Here is a 27413-nt window from a genome sequence, read left to right as displayed (position 1 = left end):
GATCTGGAGCCTGATATCATAGAGCTTCATTTCACTCCTTCCTGTGTGAAAAGTGATTGTGATCAGGAGGACCCACTTTAATGATGGACTCTTCCCCAAACCCAGACTGTGGAGAACAGAGAGTGAGAGAGACTCTAAACCAGTGGATCTCAAACCTTTTGAGCAGCGACCATGTAGAACTTGACAGCAACCCACCATTAGATCCCAGCCCACCATTAGATCCAAGCCCATCATTGGATCAGAACCCCCAATGGGGGAACCCTACACCTGGCCCTTTTATGGCAAGACCTTCAAACATCTGTCCACAAAGAGAGAAAACTGAAAATAGAAATAACATCTTCGTTCAGAAGATGGGAATAAAAAGGCAGGATGTGAACAACACTCTTAGGAAAGGAGAGTAACTCCAGACCATTCATACTGTGGGTCTCAGATAAATACATATACTGTACCATGGACTTAATGTTGTAAAACAGTGTATGTAAATAAAGTTTGATTTGATTTGAATGACGAGGTAATGATCAAACAGTACAGAGTATTTAGGAAATTCACAGTTCTGCTGTTCAAAGTCTGTTTAATTTTTCCCTTCATTAGAAACAGCAATATCTGGTCATTTGATTTAGGTCCGGCTGATGTAATTGATAAATGAAATTAAATGTAAAACAATTCCAGAAAAGGTATCCTTGCATTTATCCAAGAGTATTTCCAAGAGTATTTCAAGAGTATTTCCAAGAGTATTTCTCATAAATTCTGACCTAATGCTGCTCATTCATCATGTTGATTTAATCTTGTATGGATTAATGATAAACTGTTGACTCCTGGGGAAGAATTGATTCTCCCAGATCTTCCTATACTTATGATAACCACTATTTGTCTACATGTAGTCATCGTTTTCCTTTACTACTGGTCTGTAGGCTGCCTTGCACAGTAAACTCCCATCCAGCTGGCGGCGCTGTTGTGTTTCTGGGTTCGTCACCAACTAGAACAAAGAACGTCCCAAGATTCCTTGACTAGAACACGGAAGTAGGATTGGTAACGAGTAATTTTTTTCTGTTCCTTGTGTTGAGTAAAGAAAATACATACTGACTCAACAGGCTACCCATCTCTAATTTGACAGAAAATGTCTAAACTACAGATGTTGTGTGTGTTTTTAAATGATCGTTTATCGGCGGCTGCTGTGGATATTTTTGGTGCAGTTGAGAAAACGGTAGTGGAGTACCAGGAGGAGAATGATCGGCTACGGAGACTGCTGCGGAGGACACCAGAGATACAACTATGTAGAATAGGTTCGTATTTAGATATACTGATAGCTAGCTATGGTTATACTTTATTGATAAACTGTTAACTGATCACCACTTCATACACGTTTAAAAAGTTGTTTTTAAACCTACCGTGCATGGATAAAAACATTGTCATAAAAACAGGAAGTGAATTTAATTTATAATTCAAAATGTATACACTTTAGAAATACATAGCTCATCTTCAATTACTGAGAAGTAATTGAAAATGGATTCTAGTTTTTATTTTTTTAAATTGGCATTATAGTTAACCTAGTCTTGACTTTACTGGCTTAAAAATTAAAATTGACCCCAACCCTGATGTCTGATGCCTGATAGAGCCCCACAGTGAGTGTGTAATAATACCCATAAAACCTAGCGGTCAAACAGGGAAATGGTTTCAATCGTTTTTCCACCATTCATTTTTAATTTTAGAAACACTTCAAATAAGGATTTTGTTTAATGCTTACCCCTGTGTGACGTTTTGATAACTATGTAAATCTCTCTCAGACAAGGGGACTTTTATCAATGTTTTCACCACTGGCAGTCAGTGCTGTTAAAGATGGAGGACCATCTTTAAAAAAATGATGAGCACTGCCTTATACAGCATATTGGATGACTCATATTCCATTCACCCAGCTCAATGTCACAATGATAGGTTTAGGCTACTCCATGATACTTACATTTTCCCTATACCCATCATGAGGTTGCAACAGCCTAGCCTATGAACGAAAGTTTACAACACAGGTTGAAAAGAATTTGAGTAATCAAGATGACAGACAGCGACACATTTAATACCGCCTTGCGCACTCTTGCCTGCATCCAGCTGATCTAGGGTGTAATCATTTGTCCAACAGTTGCAAACAAGAATTTCAATTGGACAAATTCAGGTATGTTTATCCCTGTTCTGTTTGCTTCTGTTTAATAACGTTTTTTCAACAGAATCTGCAGAATAAATAAACCCCTGATTATACGCAAATGCAGTTCACTTCCGTAGCAGCAACATACAAACAGTATGATCACTTTGAACACTGTAGCTATAATTCCTACTCGCTTTTACGTGCTCTCACGTTTTCCTTTCAGTGCACAACACATCAGCTGTCTGTGACCACAAATATTTCCAAACCAAACCTTCATATCATAACCGCTACATGCAGCCTACATTGTCAACATTATTAGCTAACGTCATAGTCAACATAGCTACTAGAGTTAACACGTTAGTAAACCTTCTACAATCATGCAGTACAGTGTAGTCAGCAAGCAGTTTAGCAGTTAAACCTGTACAACACCTCAAAGTGTTGTACAGAAACCCAGCCTAAAACCCCAAACAGCAAGCAATGCAGGTGTAGAAGCACGGTGGAAAAACTCCCTAGAAAGGCCAAAACCTAGGAAGAAACCTAGAGAGGAACCAGGCTATGTGGGGTGGTCAGTCTTCTTCTGGCTGTGCCGGGTGGAGATTATAACAGAACATGGCCAAGATGTTCAAATGTTCATAAATGACCAGCATGGTCAAATAATAATAATCACAGGTAGAACAGTTGAAACTGGAGCAGCAGCACGGCCAGGTGGACTGGGGACAGCAAGGAGTCATCATGTCAGGTAGTACTGAGGCATGGTCCTAGGGCTCAGGTCCTCCGAGAAAGAGAAAGAAAGAGAGAATTAGAGAGATCATACTTAAATTCACACAGGACACCCTAGCCCCCCGACACATAAACTATTACAGCATAAATGCTGAAGGCTGAGACAAGAGGGGTCAGGAGACACTGTGGCCCCATCCGATGACACCCCCGGACAGGGCCAAACAGGAAGGATATAACCCCACCCACTTTGCCAAAGCACAGCCCCCACACCACTAGAGGGATATTTTCAACCACCAACTTACCATCCTGAGACAAGGCAGAGTATAGCCCACAAAGATCTCCACCACGGCACAACAAGGGTGGGGGGGCGCCAACCCAGTGAAGGACCTCGGCGTTACTCTGCCTCCCACGTTACTCTGGACCCTGATCTCTCTTTTGAAGAACAAATCAAGACTGTTTCAAGGACAGCTTTTTTTCCATCTACGTAACATTGCAAAAATCAGAAACTTTCTGTCCAAAAATGATGCAGAAAAATTAATCCATGCTTTTGCCACTTCTAGGTTAGACTACTGCAATGCTCTACTTTCCGGCTACCCGGATAAAGCACTAAATAAACTTCAGTTAGTGCTAAATACGGCTGCTAGAATCCTGACAAGAACCAAAAGATTTGATCATATTACTCCAGTGCTAGCCTCCCTACACTGGCTTCCTGTCAAGGCAAGGGCTGATTTCAATGTTTTACTGCTAACCTACAAAGCATTACATGGGCTTGCTTCTACCTATCTCTCTGATTTGGTCCTGCCGTACATACCTACACGTACAAGTGTCACAAGACGCAGGCCTCCTAATTGTGCCTAGAATTTCTAGGCAAACAGCTGGAGGCAGGACTTTCTCCTATAGAGCTCCATTTTTATGGAATGGTCTGCCTACCCATGTGAGAGACGCAAACTTGGTCTCAACCTTTAAGTCTTTACTGAAGATCATCTCTTCAGTGGATCATATGATTGAGTGTAGTCTGGCCCAGGAGTGTGAAGGTGAACGGAAAGGCTCTGGAGAAACGAACCGCCCGTGCTGTCTCTGCCTGGCCGGTTCCCCTCTTTCCACTGGGATTCTCTGACTCTAACCCTATTACAGGGGCTGAGTCACTGGCTTACTGGGGCTCTTTCAAACCTCTTTCTGTCGTAACCGGCCACGGCCGGGAGGTCCATGGGGCGACACACAATTGGCCTAGCGTCATCCGGGTTAGGGAGGGGTTGGCCGGTAGGGATATCCTTGTCTCATCGCGCACCAGCGACTCCTGCGGCGGGCCGGGCGGGCGCAGTGCGCGCTAACCAAGGTTGCACAGTGTTTCCTCCAACACATTGGTGCGGCTGGCTTCCGGGTTGGATGCGCGCTGTGTTAAGAAGCAGTGCAGCTTGGTTGGGTTGTGTATCGGAGGACGCATGACTTTCAACCTTCGTCTCTCCCGAGCCCGTACAGGAGTTGTAGCGATGAGACAAGATAGTAGCTACTAAAAACAATTGGACACCACGAAATTGGGGAGAAAAAGGGGTAAAATAAAAAGACTATCCAAAAAGAAGAAAAAAATGTTAAACCATTTGAATGAAATTCACTGAGGAGGATGAGCCTCCACTGATATTCAGCTCTATTTACGCTCAGATTCGAAAAATGCCAATTAGCATGTAATTAGACATCATGCGGAACTACAAATCCCAGGAAGCGCCTGCACGTCATCTATAACTGACCTCTTTTCTCACAGGTATTTTGTCATTTTAAAACTAGTACAAGACAGTTCACGGAATTGTTCATTTAAATACATTTTTGCCAGTTTATTCATTACTACATTTAGAAGACGTTAGATAGTTAATCCATATATTTTGTAAAAACTTTGTCTCGATTCTGCAGTCCCGTCCAGATCATTATGGTGTTTGAAGTTCTTTGTTTGAAGTTCTTTGTTTGTAGGTCTTTGGGTTTGTAGTTCTTTATGTTTGTAGTTCTTTATGTTTGTAGTTCTTTATGATAGCCACATCAGGAGCTGATTAGCATTTCATTTTTGGGTGGTAAATACAGGTGAATATATTGATAAAAGTCACCTTGTCCTGGAGAGATTTACACGGTTATCAAAACGTCACGCCAGGGTAAGACTCCTAATTTTACGTCATTGTAAAGGGTAAGCCTCCTTATTTTAAGTCATTATAAAGGGTAAGCCTCTTTATTTTAAGTCATTGTAAAGGGTTAGCCTCCTTATTTTAAATCATTGTAAAGGGTAAGCCTCCTTATTTTAAGTCATTGTAAAGGGTAAGCCTCTTTATTTTAAGTCATTGTAAATGGTAAGCCTCTTTATTTTAAGTCATTGTAAATGGTAAGCCTCTTTATTTTAAGTCATTGTAAAGGGTAAGCCTCTTTATTTTAAGTCATTGTAAAGGGTAAGCCTCCTTATTTTAAGTCATTGTAAAGGGTAAGCCTCTTTATTTTAAGTCATTATAAAGGGTAAGCCTCCTTATTTTAAGTCATTATAAAGGGTAAGCCAACACAAAACACAGCCCTTATTTTATTGTAAAATCCTCTATGGGGGAAAATGAATGGTGGAAAAACGTTTAGAACCATTTCCCTGTTTTGACCGTTTTAGGGTTTTAACTTATACTGTGGTTATTTGGTATTTTATTAGGATTCCCATTAGCTGTTGCAAATTCATCAGCATTTTAAAAAGGCACACGTAGCCTACATATCAACGCATACACACAAACTATCTAGGTCAAATAGGGGAGACGCATTGTGAGGTGTTGCTTTTGTTTTCTAAAACAGGTTTGCTGTTCACTTGAGCAATTTTGATGGAACGGAGTTCGATGCAACAATGGCTCTTCATAATACTGATCGCTTTCTTGAATTTGTTCTGGATTTGGGGACTGTGGTAACCTCTGCTCCTCTTCTCTGTCCCTCCAGAACCCGTGCAGCTCTCTGTCTCTGAAGAGGAGGTTCCCCCTGAGCAACAGCACTGTGAGCAGGAGTGGAGCCCCAGTCTGGGGCAGAAGGACCCAGAGACCAAACAGATTAAAGAGGAACAGGAGGAAGTCAGGACCAGTCAGGAGGAAGAGCAGCTTCAAGGGGTGGAGCCTGATATCATAGAGTTCATATATACTCCTCCTTGTGTGAAAAGTGAATGTGATCAGGAGAACCCATGTCAAGATCCCATACTTGCTGAACACCCAACTCTCCTGAAAATGTCTAAACTACAGTCGTTTCAAGAGTTTTTAAATGAGCGTTTAACGGCGTTTGCTGCTGTGGAGATTTCCGGGGAATTTGCGAAAGCAGTATCAGAGTACCAGGAGGAGAATGATCGGCTACGGAGACTGCTGCGGATCACACCAGAGATACAACTATGTAGAATAGGTTTGTATGTACAGAAACTGAAAGGTGAATAATGTGGGGACACAGGTGGCCTATCGAATCCCCGAGCCGACTAGGTGAAAAATCTGTCCGTGTGCCTTGAGCAAGGCACTTAACCCTCATGTCTCCTGTAATTGTTGGAGATAAGAGCGTCTGAGTTCCAGCGCTGTGTATTGGATCTGTACATGTGCTAACAGCAGCAGTTCAAGACTCTCTCTTTTGTGCAAAGTGAAGTGAGTTCGGGAACAACTGAAAGTATCTTAGTTTTCAAATAGTTTTCACATACAAACTTTATCTGTCTGAGAAATCTTTCAAATTACTAGGACGTGTACAAGCTTTATTAAAACATCAAGTTTGGGAGCAGAAACTATTTATCTGTTTTGTACATTATTTTAGCTCCTGATATTATTTAGGATCAATGCCAATAAAGACATTTTCAATTAAAAAATCATTGACATCTATAATTCACATTTGTGATTCAAGTGTTCTTTTTAATTCTGTGGTATATAATTAACCTCTGCTCTTCCTCTCCTTCCCTCTAGACTCCCTGCAGCTCTCTGAAGAGGAGGTTCCCCCTGAGCAGCAGCACTGTGAGCAGGAGTGGAGCCCCAGTCTGGGGCAGGAGGACCCAGAGCCCACACAGATTAAAGAGGAACTCGGGACCAATCAGGAGGAAGAGCAGCTTCAAGGGCTCTTTGATACCAAAGACTCCATATTCACTCCTTCCTGTGTAAAAAGTGAATGTGATCAGGAGGACCCACTTCAGTCCTTGACTCTTCCCCAAACCCAGACTGTGGAGAACAGAGAGAGTCATTCTAAACCAGTGGATCCCAAGCCTTTGTCTAAGCACATGAGGATTCACACAGGAGAGAAACCATTTATCTGTGGTGACTGTGGGAAGAGCTTTATTCGCAAGGCGCACCTAACCAGGCATAAACTGACTCACACAGGAGAGAAACCATTCAGCTGTGGTGACTGTGGGAAGAGCTTCCGTCTCAAAGGGAACCTAACCACTCATAAACTGACTCACACCAGAGAGAAATCATTTAGCTGTGGTGACTGTGGGAAGAGCTTCCGTCTCAAAGGGAACCTAACCACTCATAAACTGACTCACACAGGAGAGAAACCATTTAGTTGTGGTGACTGTGGGAAAAGCTTCAATCGTAAGGTGAGCCTAACTGAACATAAACTGACTCACACAGGAGAAAAACCATTTAGCTGTGGTGACTGCGGGAAAAGCTTCATTCGGAAGGTGCATCTAACTGAACATCAACTGACTCACACAGGAGAGAAACCATTCACCTGTGATGACTGTGGGAAAAGATTTATTCAGAAGAGGGACCTAAGGAGACATATACTGATTCACACAGGAGAGAAACCATTCACCTGTGGTGAATGTGGGAAAAGCTTCAATCGGAAGGGGCACCTAACCATGCATAAACTGACTCACACAGGAGAGAAACCATTCACCTGTGTTGACTGTGGGAAAAGCTTCAATCGGAAGGGGCACCTAACCATGCATAAACTGACTCACACAGGAGAGAAACCATTCACCTGTGGTGACTGTGGGAAGAGCTTTATTCAGAGGAGGGACCTAAGGAGGCATATACTGATTCACACAGGAGAGAAACTATTTAGCTGTGTTGACTGAGGGAAAAACTTCAATCAGAAACAACATGGCTGCTTAGTCTGATAATATATTCATTTAGAAGACTAATCTGCTAACACGTGAAAAACATCCACGCAGACTGTAAATGAGGACACAGAAAGGAGACTAAGAGTATTGAGATACACCCAAGATCCCCTGTGGACCAACTCTAACTAGTCCTCCTGATCCTGCACAGTCCAATGTGACAGTAATTATATAATGGGACTGTTGTCTGAACCTAACAGGTAATGTTGCTGCACTTTGTGTATGAAATGGACAATCTGCAGTTCAGACAACCACCACTTTTTAGGTGAACAACAGAGGGATGGTGTTGGAGAGGTGTGAACACTCACTGTCGTAGTCCGACATGGATACAAGATGTCCAGATCAGATGCTGGTTGCCCAATAGGCGGCCCGTGGGGGATTTATTTGGCCCCCAAGTTTTCTGAGCAAAACAAGATAATATATAGAATTTTATTTTTTTGGTTCGTTGGATATTTATTTTATTAAGTGCCAGTAGAAGGCACTCTTTCCTCTGGTCTAAAAACATATCCCAATGCCCCAGGGCAGTGATTGGGGACACTGCCCTGTGTAGGGTTCCGTCTTTCGGATGGGACGTTAAGCAGGTGTCCTGACTCTCTGAGGTCATTAAAGATCCCATGGCACTTATCGTAAGAGTAGGGGTGTTAACCCCGGTGTCCTGGCTAAATTCCCAATCTGGCCCTCAAACGGTCACCTAATAATCCCCAGTTTACAATTGGCTCATTCATCACCCTCCTCTGTAACTATTCCCCAGGTCGTTGCTGCAAATGAGAACGTGTTCTCAGTCAATTTACCTGGTAAAATAACGGATAAATAAAATAAAAAAATACAATTAATTTCGGGGGATCTGTTCCCAAGTATTCCCACGTGTAAATAGATTTACAGTACCAGTCAAAAGTTTTAGAACACCTACCTTACATTGTAGAATAATAGTGAAGACATCAACACTATCAAATCATACATATGGAATCATGTAGTAACCAAAAAAGTGTTAAACAAAGCAAAATATATTTTATATGTGAGATTCTTCAATGTAGCCCCCCTTTGCCTTGATGACAGCTTTGCACACTTGGCATTCTCTCAACCAGCTTCGTGAGTTTGTCACCTGGAATGCATTTCAATTAACAGGTGGATCTTAAGTTAATTTGTGGAATTTCTTTCCTTAATGCATTTGAGCCAATCAGTTGTGTTGTGACAAGGTAGGGGTGGTATACAGAATATATCCCTATTCGGTAAAATATCATGTCCATATTATGGTAAGAACAGCTTAAATAAGCAACAAGACAGTCCATCATTACTTTAAGACATGAAGGTTAGTCAATCCAACTTTAAAAGTTTCTTCAAGTGAAGTTGCAAAAACCCTCAAGCGCTATGATGAAACTGGCTCTCATGAGGACCACCACTGGAAAGGAAGATCTAGAGTTACCTCTGCTGCAGAGGATATGTTCATTAGAGTTAACTGCACCTCAAATTGCAGCCCAAATAAATGCTTCAGAGTTCAAGTAACAGACACATCTCAACATCAACTGTTCAGAGGAGACCATGGGAATCAGGCCTTCATGGTCGACTTGCTGCAAAGAAACCACTACTAAAGGAAGAGACTTGCTTGGGCCAAGAAACACGAGCAATGGACATTAGACCGGTTGGAATCTGTCCTTTGGTCTGATGAGTCCAAATTTGAGATTTTTGGTTCCAACTGCCGTGTCTTTGTGAGACGCAGAGTAGGTGAACGGATGATCTCTGCTTGTGTGGTTCCCACCGTGAAGCATGGAGGAGGAGGTGTGATGGTGCTTTGCTGGTGACACTGTCAGGGATTTATTTAGAATTTAAGGCACACTTAACAAGCATGGCTACCACAGCATTCTGCAGTGATACGCCATCCCATCTGGTTTCGCTTAGTGGGACTATAATTTGTTTTTCGACAGGACAATGACGCAACACACCTCCAGGCTGTGTAAGGGCTATTTGATCAAGAAGGAGAGTGATGGAGTGCTGCATCAGATGACCTGGCCTCCACAATCACCAGACCTCAATCAAATTGAGATGGTTTGGGATGTGTTGGACCGCAGAGTGAAGGGAAAGCAGCCAACAAGTGCTCAGCATATGTGGGAACTCCTTCAAGACGGTTGGAAAAGCATTCCATGTGAAGCTGGTTGAGAGAATGCCAAGAGTGCAAAGCTGTCTTCAAGGCAAAGGGTGTCTACTTTGAAGAATCTAAAATATATTTTGATTTGTTTAACACTTTTTTGGTTACTACATGATTCCAAATGTGATAATTCATAGTTTGAATGTCTTCACTATTATTCTACAATATAGAAAATAGTAAAATAAAGAAAAACCCTGGAATGAGTAGGTGTGTCCAAACTTTTGACTGGTACTGTATATGTGATCATATCAACTAGCTCTCTCACGTTAGAATGTTTCTTAAATGTAAAATTTGGAAGTTGCTGTGTACGTAAAATATGGAAGTGTTTAAGGTTAAATTTAGGTATTAATGCTGCATGGTTAAGGTTAGGTATTAATGCTGCATGGTTAAGGTAAGGGTTAAGGTTTGGGATTGGCTTAAAACATCACAGAATTCCAACTTGTAACCTCTGGAATCAGCGGCAGATGCCATCCGCCATCCCCGTCCACAACCCAAACCTACTTGAAGGTAACATCGCTCACTGTTGCCTCTAGTGGCCGGTTTCCACACCATCCCGACATGCATGGCAGTCGAATGCTGAATTGTGTCACGGGTAACCTGGCTGGATCTTATCCCCAGTGTTATCATGGTTTGAATTGATTCTTATTTTATACTATATCTGTTCGGTATTCTTGCGGTCAGTTTGTATAATTATGTTCCGTCCCCCGGCTGCTTGCTGAGCGGCAACAAGAGTCCCCATTAGGGTTGCAAAGCTACCGGTAATATACTGAAGTTACTGGAATCTTCAGTAATTTTGGTAGTTAACAGAAAATCTATGGTAATCTATTGTAACTTTTTGGTAATTTTAAATTTTTGCATTTTCTATTAATATATATATATATATATACTGTTCATTCATATCTGTGTCCATATTATCATGAGTTTCTAGTAGATCGGCCAAGAGGCTCTTGGGTCAAGAGGTAATAATCCAATTAATAAAATAAATAAAAAACTTATCAAAAATGGCATTTATTTTTTCAATTAACAACTCTTCCAACTATTGACTGTTCACAACTGTCATCAGTTTGACGCCAAAACATTGACAACAAATACATATTAAATAAAATATTGAAATATAAAGGATAAGTGTGCTGAAAAGCTCATATTAAACACCATGTTGATGATTTCTATTCAGGATAATGTTTAAGAAGCATTGTCATTATATTTTATATTTAAAAAAAAATATTTCTTATTATTTCATTTATTTGACATGTGATAAGGCAACACAGAGGGCCAGAGATGATGATAAAATTACAGAAATCTGCTTCTTTTATTCTCTGTCCTCAACGCACTAGACGACCAGTCTTGTTAGCCTTTAGCCGTACCCTCATCCTACTCCTCCTCTGTTCCTCGGGTGATGTGGAGGTTAACCCAGGTCCTGCGTGTCCCCAGGCGCTCTCATTTGTTGACTTCTGTAACCATAAAAGCCTTGGTTTCATGCATGTTAACATCAGAAGCCTCCTCCCTAAGTTTGTTTTACTCACTGCTTTAGCACATTCCGCCAACCCTGATGTCCTTGCCTTGTCTGAATCCTGGTTTAGGAAGGCCAACAAAAATTCTGAAATTTCAATCCCCAACTACAACATTTTCTGTCAAGATAGAACTGCCAAAGGGGGAGGAGTTGCAATCTACTGCAGAGATAGCCTGCGAAGTTCTGTCATACTTTCCAGGTCTATGCACAAACATTGAGCTTCTAATTTAAAAAATGAATCTCTCCAGAAATAAGTCTCTCACTGTTACCGCCTGTTATAGACCACCCTCAGCTCCCAGCTGTGCCCTGGACACCATATGTGAATTGATTTCCCCCCCATCTATCTTCAGAATTCGTTCTGTTAGGTGACCTAAACTGGGATATGCTTAACACCCCAGCATTCCTACAATCTAAGCTAGATGCCCTCAATCTCACACAAATGATCAAGGAACCTATCAGGTACAACCCTAAATCCGTAAACATGGGCACCCTCATAGATATTATCCTGACCAACTTGCCCTCCAAATTCACCTCTGCTGATTTCAATCAAGATCTCAGCGATCACTGACTAATTGGCTGCATCCGCTATGGGTCCGCGGTCAAACGACTACCCCTCATCACTGTCAAACGCTCCCTAAAACACTTCTGTGAGCAGGCCTTTCTAATCGACCTGGCCCGGGTATCCTGGAAGGATATCGACCTCATCCCATCGGTAGAGGATGCCTGGTCGTTCTTTAAAAGTAATTTCCTCACCTTCTTAAATAAGAATGTCCCTTTCAAAAAATGTAGAACTAAGAACAGATGTAGCCCTTGGTTCACTCCAGACCTGACTGCCTTCGACCACCACAAAAACATCCTGTGGCGGACTGCAGTAGCATCGAATAGTCCCTGCGATATGCAACTTTTCAGGGTAGTCAGGAACCAATACTCTCAGTCAGTCAGGAAAGCAAAGGCTAGCTTTTTCAAACATAAAATTTCATCCTGTAGCTCAAACTCCAAAAGTTGTGGGACAGTGTAAAGTCCATGGAGAATAAGAGCACCTCCTCCCAGCTGCCCACTGCACTGAGGCTAGGAAAAACACTGTCGCCACTGATAAATCCACGATAATCGAGAATTTCAATAAGCATTTCTCTACGGCTAGCCATGTTTTCCCCCCGCAGCTACCTGCCTAAGCCTCCCCAGCTTCTCCTTCACCCAAATCCAGATAGCAGATATTCTGAAAGAGCTGCAAAACCTGGACCAGTACAAATCAGTTGGGCTAGACAATCTGGACCCTCTCTTTCTAAAATTATCTGCTGCCATTGTCCCTATTACCAGTCTGTTCAATCTCTCTTTCATATTGTCCGAGCTCCCTAAAGATGGGAAAGCTGTCACGGTCATCCCCCTCTTCAAAGGGAGAGACACTCTAGACCCAAACTGTTATAGACCTACATCCATCCTGCCCTGCCTTTCTAAAGTCTTTGAAAGCCAAGTTCATAAACAGATTACTGACCATTTCGAATCCCACCGTACCTTCTCCGCTGTGCAATCCGGTTTCCGAGCTGGTCACGGGTGCACCTCAGCGACTAAACTGGAGGACCTGTTGCCCGGACCTCTGGCAGTCTCTATGGGGGTACCACAGGGTTCATTTCTCGGGCTGACCCTTTTCTCTGTATATATCAACGATGTCGCTCTTGCTGAGGATGATTCCCTGATCCACCACCTACGCAGACGACACCATTCTGTATACATCTGGCCCTTCTTTGGACACTGTGTTAACAAACCTCCAAACGAGCTTCAATGCCATACAACACTCCTTCCGTGGCCTCCAACTGCTCTTAAACGCATGCTTTTCAACCGATCACTGCCCGCACCAGCCCGCCCGACGAGCATCACTACTCTGGAAGGTTCTGACTTAGGATATGTGGACAACTACAAATACCTAGCTGTCTGATTTGACTGTAAACTCTCCTTCCAGACTCGTATCTCCAATCCAAAATTAAATCTAGAATCGTCTTCCTATTTCACAACAAAGCCACCTCCACTCACACCGCCAAACATACCCTCGTAAAACTGATCCGACTTCGGCGATGTCATTTACAAAATAGCCTCCAACACTACTCAGCAAACTGGATGTAGTCGATCACAGTGCCATCCGTTTTGTCACCAAAGCCCCATATACTACCCACTACTGCGACCTGTATGCTCTCGTCGGCTGGCCCTCGCTATATATTCGTCGCCAGACCCACTGACTCCAGATCATCTAGAAGTCTTTGCTAGGTAAAGCTCCACCTTATCACTGGTCACGATAACAACACCCACCCGGAGCACACGCTCTAGCAGGTGTATACCAAATCCAACACCCCCTTTGGCAGCCTTTCCTTCCAGTTCTCTGCTGCCAATGTCTGGAATGAATTGCAAACATCGCTGAAGTATATCTCCCTCACTAACTTTAAACATCAGCTATCTGAGCAGCTAACCGATCGCTGCAGCTGTACATAACCCATCTGTAAATAGCCCATCCAATCTACCTACCTCATCCCCATATTATTTTTATTTACTTTATTTATTTTGCTCTTCTGCTCTTTTGCACACCTGTATCTCTACTTGCGCATCATCATCTGCTCATCTATCACTCCGGTGTTCATTTGCTGAATTGTAATTATTCGCTACTATGGCCTATTTATTGCCCGACTTCCTCACGCCATTTGCACACACTGTATATAGACTTTTTTTTCTATTGTGTTATTGACTGTACGTTTGTTTATCCCATGTGTAACTCTGTTGTTGTTGTTTGTGTCGCACTGCTTTGCTTTATCTTGGCCAGGTCGCAGTTGTAAATCAGAACTTGTTCTCAACTAGCCTACCTGGTTAAATAAATGTGAAATAAAAAACAAACACTTGTAATAATATGAAGTACCCAAAAGTACCACTAGATGGGCCGAACAGACTCACATTGCATGGCAAGCACTGTTTCTGCAGCATTTTGCCTGGCGGGCGGGCCGGCCTTTGCCTTTTGCTCTGGTGGTGCATTCTACTGGAGGAGTAACTGTCTTACCTGGATGATTGGCTGGTCTGTGCCCCGCCCAGGGAACAGGCCACAACGGACACGAGGACCCTCTTGAACCACAGAGTTCTGGGCCTCACCCTGGAGGAGAAGACTCACCTGACAACCTCACAGAAGGTGATTTACCTCCAGATGTCCGTAGACTCAAATGTTTTATTTAACTGGGCAAGTCGATTAAGAACAAATTCTTATTTACAATGACGGACTACCCCGGCCAAACCCTAACGACTCTGGGTCAATTGTGCGCTGCACTATGGGACTCCCAATCACAGCCGGATGTCATACAGCGTGGAATCGAACCAGGGTCTGTAGTGACGCCTCTAGCAGATGCAGTGCCTTAGACCGCTACGCCACTCACGAGGGCTCTTCTCCCTCAGGTGAGAGTAACAACATCCTATCCTACCTCAACCGTTTCTGGCTCGGACCAGCTGTTAAGAGTGAAACCGCTACTCAGCCTACTGACGGTGGCTTCACTGTTGGTTCCACTGGCCACTCTCCGTCTCAGGCCACTCTCCGTCTCAGGCCTCTCAGGCCACTCTCTGTCTCAGGCCACTCTCCGTCTCAGGCCACTCTCTGTCTCAGGCCACTCTCTGTCTCAGGCCACTCTCTGTCTCAGGCCACTCTCCGTCTCAGGCCACTCTCCGTCTCAGGCCACTCTCCGTCTCAGGCCACTCTCTGTCTCAGGCCACTCTCTGTCTCAGGCCACTCTCTGTCTCAGGCCACTCTCTGTCTCAGGCCACTCTCCGTCTCAGGCCTCTCAGGCCACTCTCTGTCTCAGGCCACTCTCCGTCTCAGGCCACTCTCTGTCTCAGGCCACTCTCTGTCTCAGGCCACTCTCTGTCTCAGGCCACTCTCCGTCTCAGGCCACTCTCTTCCTCAGGCCACTCTCTGTCTCAGGCCACTCTCCTTCTCAGGCCACTCTCTGTCTCAGGCCACTCTCTGTCTCAGGCCACTCTCTGTCTCAGGCCACTCTCTGTCTCAGGCCACTCTCCGTCTCAGGCCACTCTCCGTCTCAGGCCTCTCAGGCCACTCTCTGTCTCAGGCCACTCTCCGTCTCAGGCCACTCTCTGTCTCAGGCCACTCTCCGTCTCAGGCCACTCTCCGTCTCAGGCCACTCTCCCTCTCAGTCCACTCTCCCTCTCAGGCCACTCTCCCTCTCAGGCCACTCTCCCTCTCAGGCCACTCTCCGTCTCAGGCCACTCTCCGTCCTCTCAGGTCACTATGTCCACTCTCTGTCTCAGTCTGAGTAGCCATTTCGAGAAGTACACGAGAAGTAGCTACATCTTGTCATTGAGAGTTCCCCTCAATAACATTGTCTAGCACCTTCTCTAGGTACTACCGAGTCAACGTTGACCCCGACAATGAGGTCGGAACGGCTGTGCTGGGTGTTGCCTCTGCTTCCCTGAGTGAGAATGGAGGGACACAGCAACTATGACTGGCCTGAGCTCAGTCCTACCAGACTTTTCTCTCTGTCTGGCCCCGACCCAGTTCCCCGATGTTAAAGCTGCACTATGTAACGTTTTGGGTGACCCAATTCATTCACGAGTTATAGATTTGTCATTCTCATTGAAAGGAAGTCTAAGAAGCAGTTCTATGCGCGCTATTTCTATGCTTCCGTTTAGTTTCTGTGTCTTTTACTTTTGACTTCAAACAGCCTAAAATACAATATTATGGGTTTATGGAAAATATATTTCACAGCGATTTAAACGGTACAATGATTACCTACACAATGACTGCTTGTTTTGTCACAACTGAAAATAGGCGAACTATTAGAATTTTAGCGACCAGGAAATGGCAGAGTGATTTTGGCATATTGCACTTTTAATCTGGTATTGTGATACCATAATAGGGAAAGGGAGATACCTAGTCAGATATACAACTGAACGCCTTCCGCATTTAACCAAGCCTCTGTGAATCAGAGAGGTGAGGGGGGCTGCCTTAATCGACATCCACGTCTCCGGCCTCCGGGGAACAGTGGGATAACTGCCTTGCTCAGGGAAAGAAGCAGTGTTGCCAACCTAGCGACTTTGTCGTTATATTTAGCGAGTATTCAGACCCCTCTTGAGACACATTTTCCCCCAAAAATCGACTAGTGACAAATCTAGCAACTTTTTCTGGTGTTATTGGAGACTTTTTTTAGACTCTGACGTGAAAGCACATATCGTTCTTACTCTTCTCAACGAGCAGCAGGTGCTGCCGTGGGCCCCACCCCCATCCCAAAGCACTCACAGGCGGCCCAGTCCCTCCCAGCTGCAGTCAGAGCAGGAGATGTTCACCCCTCCCTGTCCAGACTGCAAATGAATATTACATGTGGACAGCCGCCGCTGGCTGATCCGGCCCTGGCTTACATTCAGGACGGGATGTAAATGTCTCAAATCACTGCATTTGACTCACACAGCCTCAGTCACTTACTCACCTTGCCCACTGTGTGTGTGTGTGCCTCTCTGTGACATAAGCTAAACATCTAGCTGGCTAGTTCATCATGTCTCAGTCTAAACTGTACACTCAAAAATAGAGAAAGGAGTGCGAATCAAACCCTGAAGGCTGGTTGAAGCCGTTTATTGCAGATAATACATGGACATACTGGCTGTATTGTAAGGCTGATTTCTGCGCCAAACTTAATGATGTAAAAAAAAACACGACAACTCTAAAACATACTGAAAAGGCAAAGCCTTATAACAATACCACCAAAAACAAGCTGCCATTTATGGTTTAAAAAATAAGGCTGAGGCCACCATGGCATTAGCTATCGCTGAACATTCTTCCATGCTGGCATGTGATCACATTGGAGAAGCATGTAGAGCTGCTTTCTCAGACTCCACTGCTGCTACCTACTTCAACATGCACAGGTCAAAGGGCACAGAAATGATTGTGTTCTAGCACCATACTTTCTGAAAAAGTTGGTCGCAGACGTGGGGGTGACCAGCGTTTCCTCCTCGTTGAGTCCACGGATGTGGGTGACCAACGTTTCCTCCTCGTTGAGTCCACAGATGTGGGTGAGCAGCGTTTCAGCCTCCTCCTCGATGAGTCCACAGATGTGGGTGAGCAGCGTTTCAGCCTCCTCCTCGATGAGTCCACAGATGTGGGTGACCAGCGTTTCAGCCTCCTCGATGAGTCCACAGATGTGGGTGACCAGCGTTTCAGCCTCCTCCTCGATGAGTCCACAGATGTGGGTGACCAGCGTTTCAGCCTCCTCCTCGATGAGTCCACATGTGGGTGACCAGCGTTTCAGCCTCCTCGATGAGTCCACAGATGTGGGTGACCAGCGTTTCAGCCTCCTCCTCGATGAGTCCATGGATGTGGGTGAGCAGCGTTTCAGCCTCCTCCTCGATGAGTCCACAGATGTGGGTGACCAACGTTTCCTCCTCGATGAGTCCACGGATGTGGGTGACCAACGTTTCCTCCTCGATGAGTCCACGGATGTGAGTGTTTCTAAGTGCCTGGGGGTTGTGATAAGGTACTTTAGTGACACCAAGCAGACAATTGTATCAACATTTCTGGAGCTTGTTGTTTTTATTTTTTTATCTTACCTTTATTTAACGAGGCAAGTCAGCTAAGAACAAATTCTTATTTTCAATGACGGCCTAGGAACAGTGGTTAACTGCCTGTTCAGGGGTAGAACGACAGATTTGTACCTTGTCCAACGCTCTAACCACTAGGCTACCCATCTTCCCCAAGTTGGAGAAGATGTCAAATCTAAAGCCCTGTGCTGTTGTGGCTTTCCTCGAGAAGTGTTGTCTTAAAAAAGATAAACTCCTGGAGATAGGGACTGACAATGCCTCTGTTATGACAGGATTAACAATGGAGTCCAGAAAGTGCTGAAGGAGGACTATGGCCTCAAATATCTGGTTCTTATTCGCTGTGTGTGATGCCACTCTCTGCAGCTTGCTCATTTGTAGTATTAAACATATTTAGGGTGTTTTTTTTACTCACTTTTTATCTCTCCCACGACGTCATTCCTCTCTCCTACAGCATCCATCACAATTACGTGCACGTGGCCAATTATGCAAATGAGGCGAGGACGTAATTTAGCTAATTTTAGGACAGCCAATAGCTACTTTCCTTTACTGAGGAGGAGTTGGCAACACTGGGCAGAAGGACAGATTTGTACCTTGTCAGCTCGAATGTAACCACAGTTACGTGAGCTATTGGATCACTCCAGACCTCTTTTGTCGACAGTGGTGGAAAACGCCACCGTTTGTCAGTGATCTACAGCGCCTCGAAAAAGACACACGAGTTGGAAGTAGCGCGGCAGAAGCTATTTAAGGGCGGATCCAGTACACGGGACTAATCTGACAATCATTACTCGGAATGTATCCTGCCGTGCGGAAGGATACCATGTAGTGATTCAATAGCTCACATAACCATGGTTACATTCGTAACCTTCGATCGTCCCATTTCTTTTTTGTCTCCCAATTTTACTTCCGTGTTTTTGTCAAGGAATTTGGGGAAACTCCTTCCTTCTAGCTGGTTGTGAGCCCAGAAATGCACAACAGGGTCATCAACTGGATGGAGGTTTACTGTGCAAGGCAGCCTAAAGACCCGTAGTAAAGTAGAATGATGACTACATGTAGACAACCAGTGGAGTCGACTGTGTATCATTACTCTCATCTATACAAGATTAAATCATCATGAATAAGCACCATTAGGTTCAAATGAATGAAAAAAAAGTAGTGGACAAATTAAGATGTTTTCTGAAAAGTACACTTGAAATCAATATTCGTATAAATCAGTATCAATAACCTGGAGTTTTACTACAAAGTACAGACCTGTAATAATGGATATATATTCTAACTGAATAGAAGGACAATAAATTGTAACACGGTTGACTCCTGGCAGCTGCTTGGGATTGATGGGACAGCGTGCACTAAAACCAGAGAATGCAGTTATATAGAATGTTGTTGAATTGGGGCTGGAAGAACACTGTAGTTCACTTAAAACAGAGTTTACACTTGTACAAAATGCGCTCATCAGGAGTCAACTGTATGTCATTACTCTCAAAATGTTCAAACAATATCCTGAGTGAGCAGCATTAGGTCAAAATGAATGAGGAATACTCTGACAGATGGAAAGAGATTTGAATAAATCATTAACATCAGAAACATCACCCTGGGAGACAGGAAGTAAGTGGTAACATCAGTAAACCATTCTCTCATCACCCTGGGAGACAGGAAGTAAGTGGTAACATCAGTAAGACTATTCTCTCATCACCCTGGGAGACAGGAAGTAAGTGGTAACATCAGTAAACCATTCTCTCATCACCCTGGGAGACAGGAAGTAAGTGGTAACATCAGTAAACCATTCTCTCATCACCCTGGGAGACAGGAAGTCACCCTGGTAGACAGGAAGTGGTAACATCAGTAAACCATTCTCTCATCACCCTGGTAGACAGGAAGTAAGTGGTAACATCAGTAAACCATTCTCTCATCACCCTGGGAGACAGGAAGTAAGTGGTAACATCAGTAAACCATTCTCTCATCACCCTGGGAGACAGGAAGTAAGTGGTAACATCAGTAAACCATTCTCTCATCACCCTGGGAGACAGGAAGTGGTAGCATCAGTAAACCATTCTCTCATCACCCTGGGAGACAGGAAGTAAGTGGTAACATCAGTAAACCATTCTCTCATCACCCTGGGAGACAGGAAGTGGTAGCATCAGTAAACCATTCTCTCATCACCCTGGGAGACAGGAAGTAAGTGGTAACATCAGTAAACCATTCTCTCATCACCCTGGGAGACAGGAAGTAAGTGGTAACATCAGTAAACCATTCTCTCATCACCCTGGGAGACAGGAAGTAAGTGGTAACATCAGTAAACCATTCTCTCATCACCCTGGGTGACAGGAAGTAAGTGGTAACATCAGTAAACCATTCTCATCACCCTGGGAGACAGGAAGTAAGTGGTAACATCAGTAAACCATTCTCTCATCACCCTGGGAGACAGGAAGTAAGTGGTAACATCAGTAAGACTATTCTCTCATCACCCTGGGTGACAGGAAGTGGTAACATCAGTAAACCATTCTCTCATCACCCTGGGAGACAGGAAGTAAGTGGTAACATCAGTAAACCATTCTCTCATCACCCTGGGAGACAGGAAGTAACCCTGGGAGACAGGAAGTAAGTGGTAACATCAGTAAACCATTCTCTCATCACCCTGGGAGACAGGAAGTAAGTGGTAACATCAGTAAACCATTCTCTCATCACCCTGGGAGACAGGAAGTAAGTGGTAACATCAGTAAGACTATTCTCTCATCACCCTGGGAGACAGGAAGTAAGTGGTAACATCAGTAAACCATTCTCTCATCACCCTGGGAGACAGGAAGTGGTAACATCAGTAAGACTATTCTCTCATCACCCTGGGAGACAGGAAGTAAGTGGTAACATCAGTAAACCATTCTCTCATCACCCTGGGAGACAGGAAGTGGTAGCATCAGTAAACCATTCTCTCATCACCCTGGGAGACAGGAAGTAAGTGGTAACATCAGTAAACCATTCTCTCATCACCCTGGGAGACAGGAAGTAAGTGGTAACATCAGTAAACCATTCTCTCATCCCCCTGGGAGACAGGAAGTGGATTCTGGTGTTAAATCCTAGATGCTCCATACCTGCTGTCCTGCCCTTGAGCAAGGCACATAACCGCCCCACAACAACTGCTTCACAGGTGCTGTAGTATGGCAGCGCCCTGCTCCAACCTCTATATATGTGTCTCTTTTCAGAGGGTTAGGGATAAACGCCGAAGTCGGACTTCTTTGTACAATTACTTACCGTGTCAAATTTGATTTTCTGTAACTTAAAGGATGAAAGAGCCGGGCTTTAAGATAAGCAGAAAATACAAACTTTATTGTCTATTACGTTTAAACAGAATGAAAATGTGTCGTTGGCGCTCTGAGTTACAATAAAATAATAAAAACAGAGATAAAACATACACATCAAACATTTACCTGTCAGACTGAAATGTCAGAATGAAACTATTAAATATTTACATGTCAGACTGAAATGTCAGAATGAAACTATTAAATATTTACATGTCAGACTGAAATGTCAGAATGAAACTATTAAATATTGAAATGTCAGAATTAAATGTCAGAATAAAACAAATGAAACATTTACATGTCCGTTCATCAGTCTTAATAGGGATTGTCACTGCAAAGGGGATACAATTTTCGGGGGACCGTTCTTCTTTGTGAGTTCCACCTGTCATCTCCGACCTGAGCATTTGGAAGGATGCTTGCAGTTTTCCTTGTGATGCTTTGTGTGTACAGTTCTTGGAGTTGTGGCCGTTTGCTGTGGACAGTTTTGCTGGCCTGGGACAACTTGTGCCAGTTAACCCCTGTTTCTCACTGAGAGGTTCCTATACCAGAAGGGATGTTGTAATTGAGAACACTCGACCAGGGATTTGTAATTGAGAACACTCGACCAGGGATTTGTAATTGAGAACACTCGATCAGGGATGTTGTAATTGAGAACACTCGATCAGGGATGTTGTAATTGAGAACACTCGATCAGGGATGTTGTAATTGAGAACACTCGACCAGGGATGTTGTAATTGAGAACACTCGACCAGGGATGTTGTAATTGAGAACACTCGATCAGGGATGTTGTAATTGAGAACACTCGACCAGGGATGTTGTAATTGAGAACACTCGACCAGGGATGTTGTCATTGAGAACACTCGATCAGAGATGTTGTAATTGAGAACACTCGATCAGGGATGTTGTAATTGAGAACACTCGATCAGGGATGTTGTAATTGAGAACACTCGATCAGGGATGTTGTAATTGAGAACACTCGATCAGGGATGTTGTAATTGAGAACACTCGACCAGGGATTTGTACACCATGATCAGTGTGTTTGCTTGCATTAAAACTGAATTGTTTCTTAAGTAGGGAAATAAGCTGCCTGGCTTTTTGTAGAGGTCAGTGTTTTACTGGAAGCTTAGTTTGTGGTTGAAAATTGTCCCCAAGTATTTAATGTGTGTGACTTGCTCCACGTCCTTCCATGGTGACAGGCTCCAGACAAGGGCTTCCATTTCCCAGCGTTCTTTCCTCCAAGGTACAGTTTTTTAGTCTTGGCGACATTAAGGTCAAGGAAGCTATTGTCAAACCACGTCAAGAGGCAGTCAATGAACTGGGAGTAGCTGGAGATTGACTTGACCTCCAGGCAAGTAACCAGAGCCATGTCATCTGCATATTTGATGAGGGCCATATCGCCGTTGCTTCCTAAGAGATTTGTCCAAATCCTGCCTTTTTATTCACTTACCTGACCAACTTAAAAAAATTTAAAATACATTTTTACTCCAGATACAAACAATCACTTACTTACACACACAAACAATGACTACATCTCCTCTGACGACACCTCCATCCCTAGTGCCTGACCACACCTCCATCCCTAGTGCCTGACCACACCTCCATCCCTAGTGCCTGACCACACCTCCATCCCTAGTGCCTGACCACACCTCCATCCCTAGTGCCTGACCACACCTCCATCCCTAGTGCCTGACCACACCTCCATCCCTAGTGCCTGACCACACCTCCATCCCTAGTGCCTGACCACACCTCCATCCCTAGTGCCTGACCACACCTCCATCCCTAGTGCCTGACCACACCTCCATCCCTAGTGCCTGACCACCTCCATCCCTAGTGCCTGACCACACCTCCATCCCTAGTGCCTGACCACACCTCCATCCCTAATACCTGACCACACCTCCATCCCTAATGCCTGACCACACCTCCATCCCTAATGCCTGACCACACCTCCATCCCTAGTGCCTGACCACACCTCCATCCCTAGTGCCTGACCACACCTCCATCCCTAGTGCCTGACCACACCTCCATCCCTAATACCTGACCACACCTCCATCCCTAATGCCTGACCACACCTCCATCCCTAATGCCTGACCACACCTCCATCCCTAGTGCCTGACCACACCTCCATCCCTAATACCTGACCACACCTCCATCCATAATACCTGACCACACCTCCATCCATAATACCTGATCACACCTCCATCCCTAATGCCTGACCACACCTCCATCCCTAATGCCTGACCACACCTCCATCCCTAATGCCTGACCACACCTCCATCCCTAATACCTGACCACACCTCCATCCCTAATGCCTGACCACACCTCCATCCCTAATGCCTGACCACACCTCCATCCCTAGTGCCTGACCACACCTCCATCCCTAGTGCCTGACCACACCTCCATCCCTAGTGCCTGACCACACCTCCATCCCTAATACCTGACCACACCTCCATCCCTAATGCCTGACCACACCTCCATCCCTAATGCCTGACCACACCTCCATCCCTAATGCCTGACCACACCTCCATCCCTAGTGCCTGACCACACCTCCATCCCTAATACCTGACCACACCTCCATCCATAATACCTGACCACACCTCCATCCATAATACCTGACCACACCTCCATCCATAATACCTGATCACACCTCCATCCATAATACCTGACCACACCTCCATCCATAATACCTGACCACACCTCCATCCATAATACCTGACCACACGTCCATCCATAATACCTGATCACACCTCCATCCATAATACCTGACCACACCTCCATCCATAATACCTGACCACACCTCCATCCATAATACCTGACCACACCTCCATCCATAATACCTGACCACACCTCCATCCATAATACCTGACCACACCTCCATCCATAATACCTGATCACACCTCCATCCATAATACCTGACCACACCTCCATCCATAATACCTGACCACACCTCCATCCATAATACCTGACCACACCTCCATCCATAATACCTGACCACACCTCCATCCATAATACCTGACCACACCTCCATCCATAATACCTGACCACACCTCCATCCATAATACCTGACCACACCTCCATCCATAATACCTGATCACACCTCCATCCATAATACCTGACCACACCTCCATCCATAATACCTGACCACACCTCCATCCCTAGTGCCTGACCACACCTCCATCCCTAGTGCCTGACCACACCTCCATCCCTAGTGCCTGACCACACCTCCATCCCTAATACCTGACCACACCTCCATCCCTAGTGCCTGACCACACCTCCATCCCTAGTGCCTGACCACACCTCCATCCCTAATACCTGACCACACCTCCATCCCTAGTGCCTGACCACACCTCCATCCCTAGTGCCTGCATTGTTGGTTGCCACAGCCGTAAAACTGTACCAATTCGTTTTTCCTCGGTTGCCCATGATATTTCAACATAGTGTCAATGATGGCAGATCAATTCTCTATGTTTTAAGTATAGTTTTTTTTCAAGATGAGAAGAGAATCTTCCAGCCCATTAGGTCTCTCACTATGCTGCCCCCCCCCAATATGCCATGCCTTGACATATGCACACAGAAAGATTAAAAAGTACATTTCCCAGAAGTCCTGGATTATTGAGTCATTGTTAGTTTTACACTTGAGACATGACTCTGCTGTTGTGCTGTAAAATGTGTTAATTTTGTCTCTTGTATAATATGTTCTATACATTAGTTTATACTGGATTAACATTTTTGTTAACTGTAATTTCATTAATTATGCTCCAACTTTCCCTCCATCTTGTGACAACATCAGTTCTTTTTAAGTGTTGGTTCCAATAGTTAATACATATATATTTTAAAGATAGTCATTTGAATAGTCTTTCTGGAAGGTTTTGTATATCTTACCTATCATATGAATGTCATTTTCTGACTCAAATAAGATTCCCTCAAGGTTGCTCTGATGTCCAACATATGTAACTATATGGTCGCTAGCAAAAGCCTTGGGTAGGGAGTTGATATAATTCCAAGTCAGGAAGTTAAAACCACCCCCAATCTCAGAAAGGTAAAACCACCCCTCAGACTCAGGAAGGTAAAACCACCCCTCAGACTCAGGAAGGTAAAACCACCCCTCAGACTCAGGAAGGTAAAACCACCCCTCAGACTCAGGAAGGTAAAACCACCCCTCAGACTCAGGAAGGTAAAAAACCACCCCTCAGACTCAGGAAGGTAAAACCACCCCTCAGACTCAGGAAGGTAAAACCACCCCTCAGACTCAGGAAGGTAAAACCACCCCTCAGACTCAGGAAGGTAAAACCACCCCTCAGACTCAGGAAGGTAAAACCACCCCTCAGACTCAGGTAAAACCACCCCTCAGAGGTAAAACCACCCCTCAGACTCAGGAAGGTAAAACCACCCTCAGACTCAGGAAGGTAAAACCACCCCTCAGACTCAGGAAGGTAAAACCACCCCTCAGACTCAGGAAGGTAAAACCACCCCTCAGACTCAGGAAGGTAAAACCACCCCTCAGACTCAGGAAGGTAAAACCACCCCTCAGACTCAGGAAGGTAAAACCACCCCTCAGACTCAGGAAGGTAAAACCACCCCTCAGACTCAGGAAGGTAAAACCACCCCTCAGACTCAGGAAGGTAAAACCACCCCTCAGACTCAGGAAGGTAAAACCACCCCTCAGACTCAGGAAGGTAAAACCACCCCTCAGACTCAGGAAGGTAAAACCACCCCTCAGACTCAGGAAGGTAAAACCACCCCTCAGACTCAGGAAGGTAAAACCACCCCTCAGACTCAGGAAGGTAAAACCACCCCCAGACTCAGGAAGGTAAAACCACCCCCAGACTCAGGAAGGTAAAACCACCCCCAGACTCAGGAAGGTAAAACCACCCCTCAGACTCAGGAAGGTAAAACCACCCCTCAGACTAAGGAAGGTAAAACCACCCCTCAGACTCAGGAAGGTAAAACCACCCCTCAGACTCAGGAAGGTAAAACCACCCCCAGACTCGGGAAGGTAAAACCACCCCTCAGACTCAAGAAGGTAAAACCACCCCTCAGACTCAGGAAGGTAAAACCACCCCCAGACTCAGGAAGGTAAAACCACCCCTCAGACTCAAGAAGGTAAAACCACCCCCAGACTCAGAAAGGTAAAACCACCCCTCAGACTCAGGAAGGTAAAACCACCCCCAGACTCAGGAAGGTAAAACCACCCCTCAGACTCGGGAAGGTAAAACCACCCCTCAGACTCAAGAAGGTAAAACCACCCCTCAGACTCAAGAAGGTAAAACCACCCCTCAGACTCGGGAAGGTAAAACCACCCCTCAGACTCGGGAAGGTAAAACCACCCCTCAGACTCGGGAAGGTAAAACCACCCCCAGACTCAGGAAGATGGAAACCTTTTTTATTCTATTTGCTCATATACAGACTTATGACCAATCACATGTGGCTTTAACCCCTCTCCCCCACTGACCAATCATGTGGCTCTAACCCCACTCCCCCACTGACCAATCATGTGGCCGTATCGTGATCATAAACAGACTTATGACCCAGTATACTTTTTCAACAAAGAAACATTTGGATGGGTAATTGGTATTACCGAAAATAAATACAAAAACCTTTAGGAGCCATATGCTATTCTGAAGAGGTTAGGAGCCATATGCTATTCTGAAGAGGTTAGGAGCCATATGCTATTCTGAAGAGGTTAGGAGCCATATGCTATTCTGAAGAGGTTAGGAGCCATATGCTATTCTGAAGAGGTTAGGAGCCATATGCTATTCTGAAGAGGTTAGGAGCCATATGCTATTCTGAAGAGGTTAGGAGCCATATGCTATTCTGAAGAGGTTAGGAGCCATATGCTATTCTGAAGAGGTTAGGAGCCATATGCTATTCTGAAGAGGTTTCTTCTATCTGTTAGATTTACAGGAAGATTATTCCATTGAAATAGATCTGCTTTCATATAGTTGAGTAATGGAATAAAGTTATCTTTATAT

At 44.6% G+C, this 27413-nt stretch overlaps 2 protein-coding genes across 2 annotated transcripts in view; one reads left to right on the top strand and one right to left on the bottom strand.

Annotated features, from left to right (window-relative positions):
* The window catches only part of LOC124017500, a 54691-nt gene that overhangs the window by 15224 nt on the left and 12054 nt on the right, over positions 1 to 27413 (bottom strand). Inside the window, exons 4-6 of the mRNA XM_046332711.1 lie at positions 17897 to 18073; positions 17522 to 17697; positions 14625 to 14714 (exon numbers count right to left, since the gene is read on the bottom strand). Coding sequence (XP_046188667.1) covers positions 14625 to 14714; positions 17522 to 17697; positions 17897 to 18073 — 443 coding nt within the window. The remainder of the gene's footprint in view (positions 1 to 14624; positions 14715 to 17521; positions 17698 to 17896; positions 18074 to 27413) is intronic.
* Positions 1020 to 8534, top strand: LOC124017496 (zinc finger protein 260-like). Its single transcript, XM_046332707.1, has 3 exons — positions 1020 to 1283; positions 5798 to 6268; positions 6784 to 8534. The coding sequence occupies exons 1-3, from the start codon at positions 1118 to 1120 to the stop codon at positions 7890 to 7892; spliced, it is 1746 nt and encodes a 581-aa protein (XP_046188663.1). The 5' UTR covers positions 1020 to 1117; the 3' UTR covers positions 7893 to 8534.

The sequence above is a fragment of the Oncorhynchus gorbuscha genome, unplaced genomic scaffold (genome assembly GCF_021184085.1).
Source record: "Oncorhynchus gorbuscha isolate QuinsamMale2020 ecotype Even-year unplaced genomic scaffold, OgorEven_v1.0 Un_scaffold_261:::fragment_2:::debris, whole genome shotgun sequence".
Classification (NCBI taxonomy): domain Eukaryota; kingdom Metazoa; phylum Chordata; class Actinopteri; order Salmoniformes; family Salmonidae; genus Oncorhynchus; species Oncorhynchus gorbuscha.
This window is presented reverse-complemented; position numbering and strand designations above follow the sequence as displayed.

Excerpts from the sequence above, each read along its gene's own strand:
- LOC124017496 (XM_046332707.1), top strand. The coding sequence starts at position 1,118 with ATGTCTAAACTACAGATGTTGTGTGTGTTTTTAAATGATCGTTTATCG. Across the intron at positions 1,284-5,797 it reads GATACAACTATGTAGAATAG|AACCCGTGCAGCTCTCTGTC; the intron begins GTTCGTATTTAG and ends CTGTCCCTCCAG. Across the intron at positions 6,269-6,783 it reads GTATGTACAGAAACTGAAAG|ACTCCCTGCAGCTCTCTGAA; the intron begins GTGAATAATGTG and ends CCTTCCCTCTAG.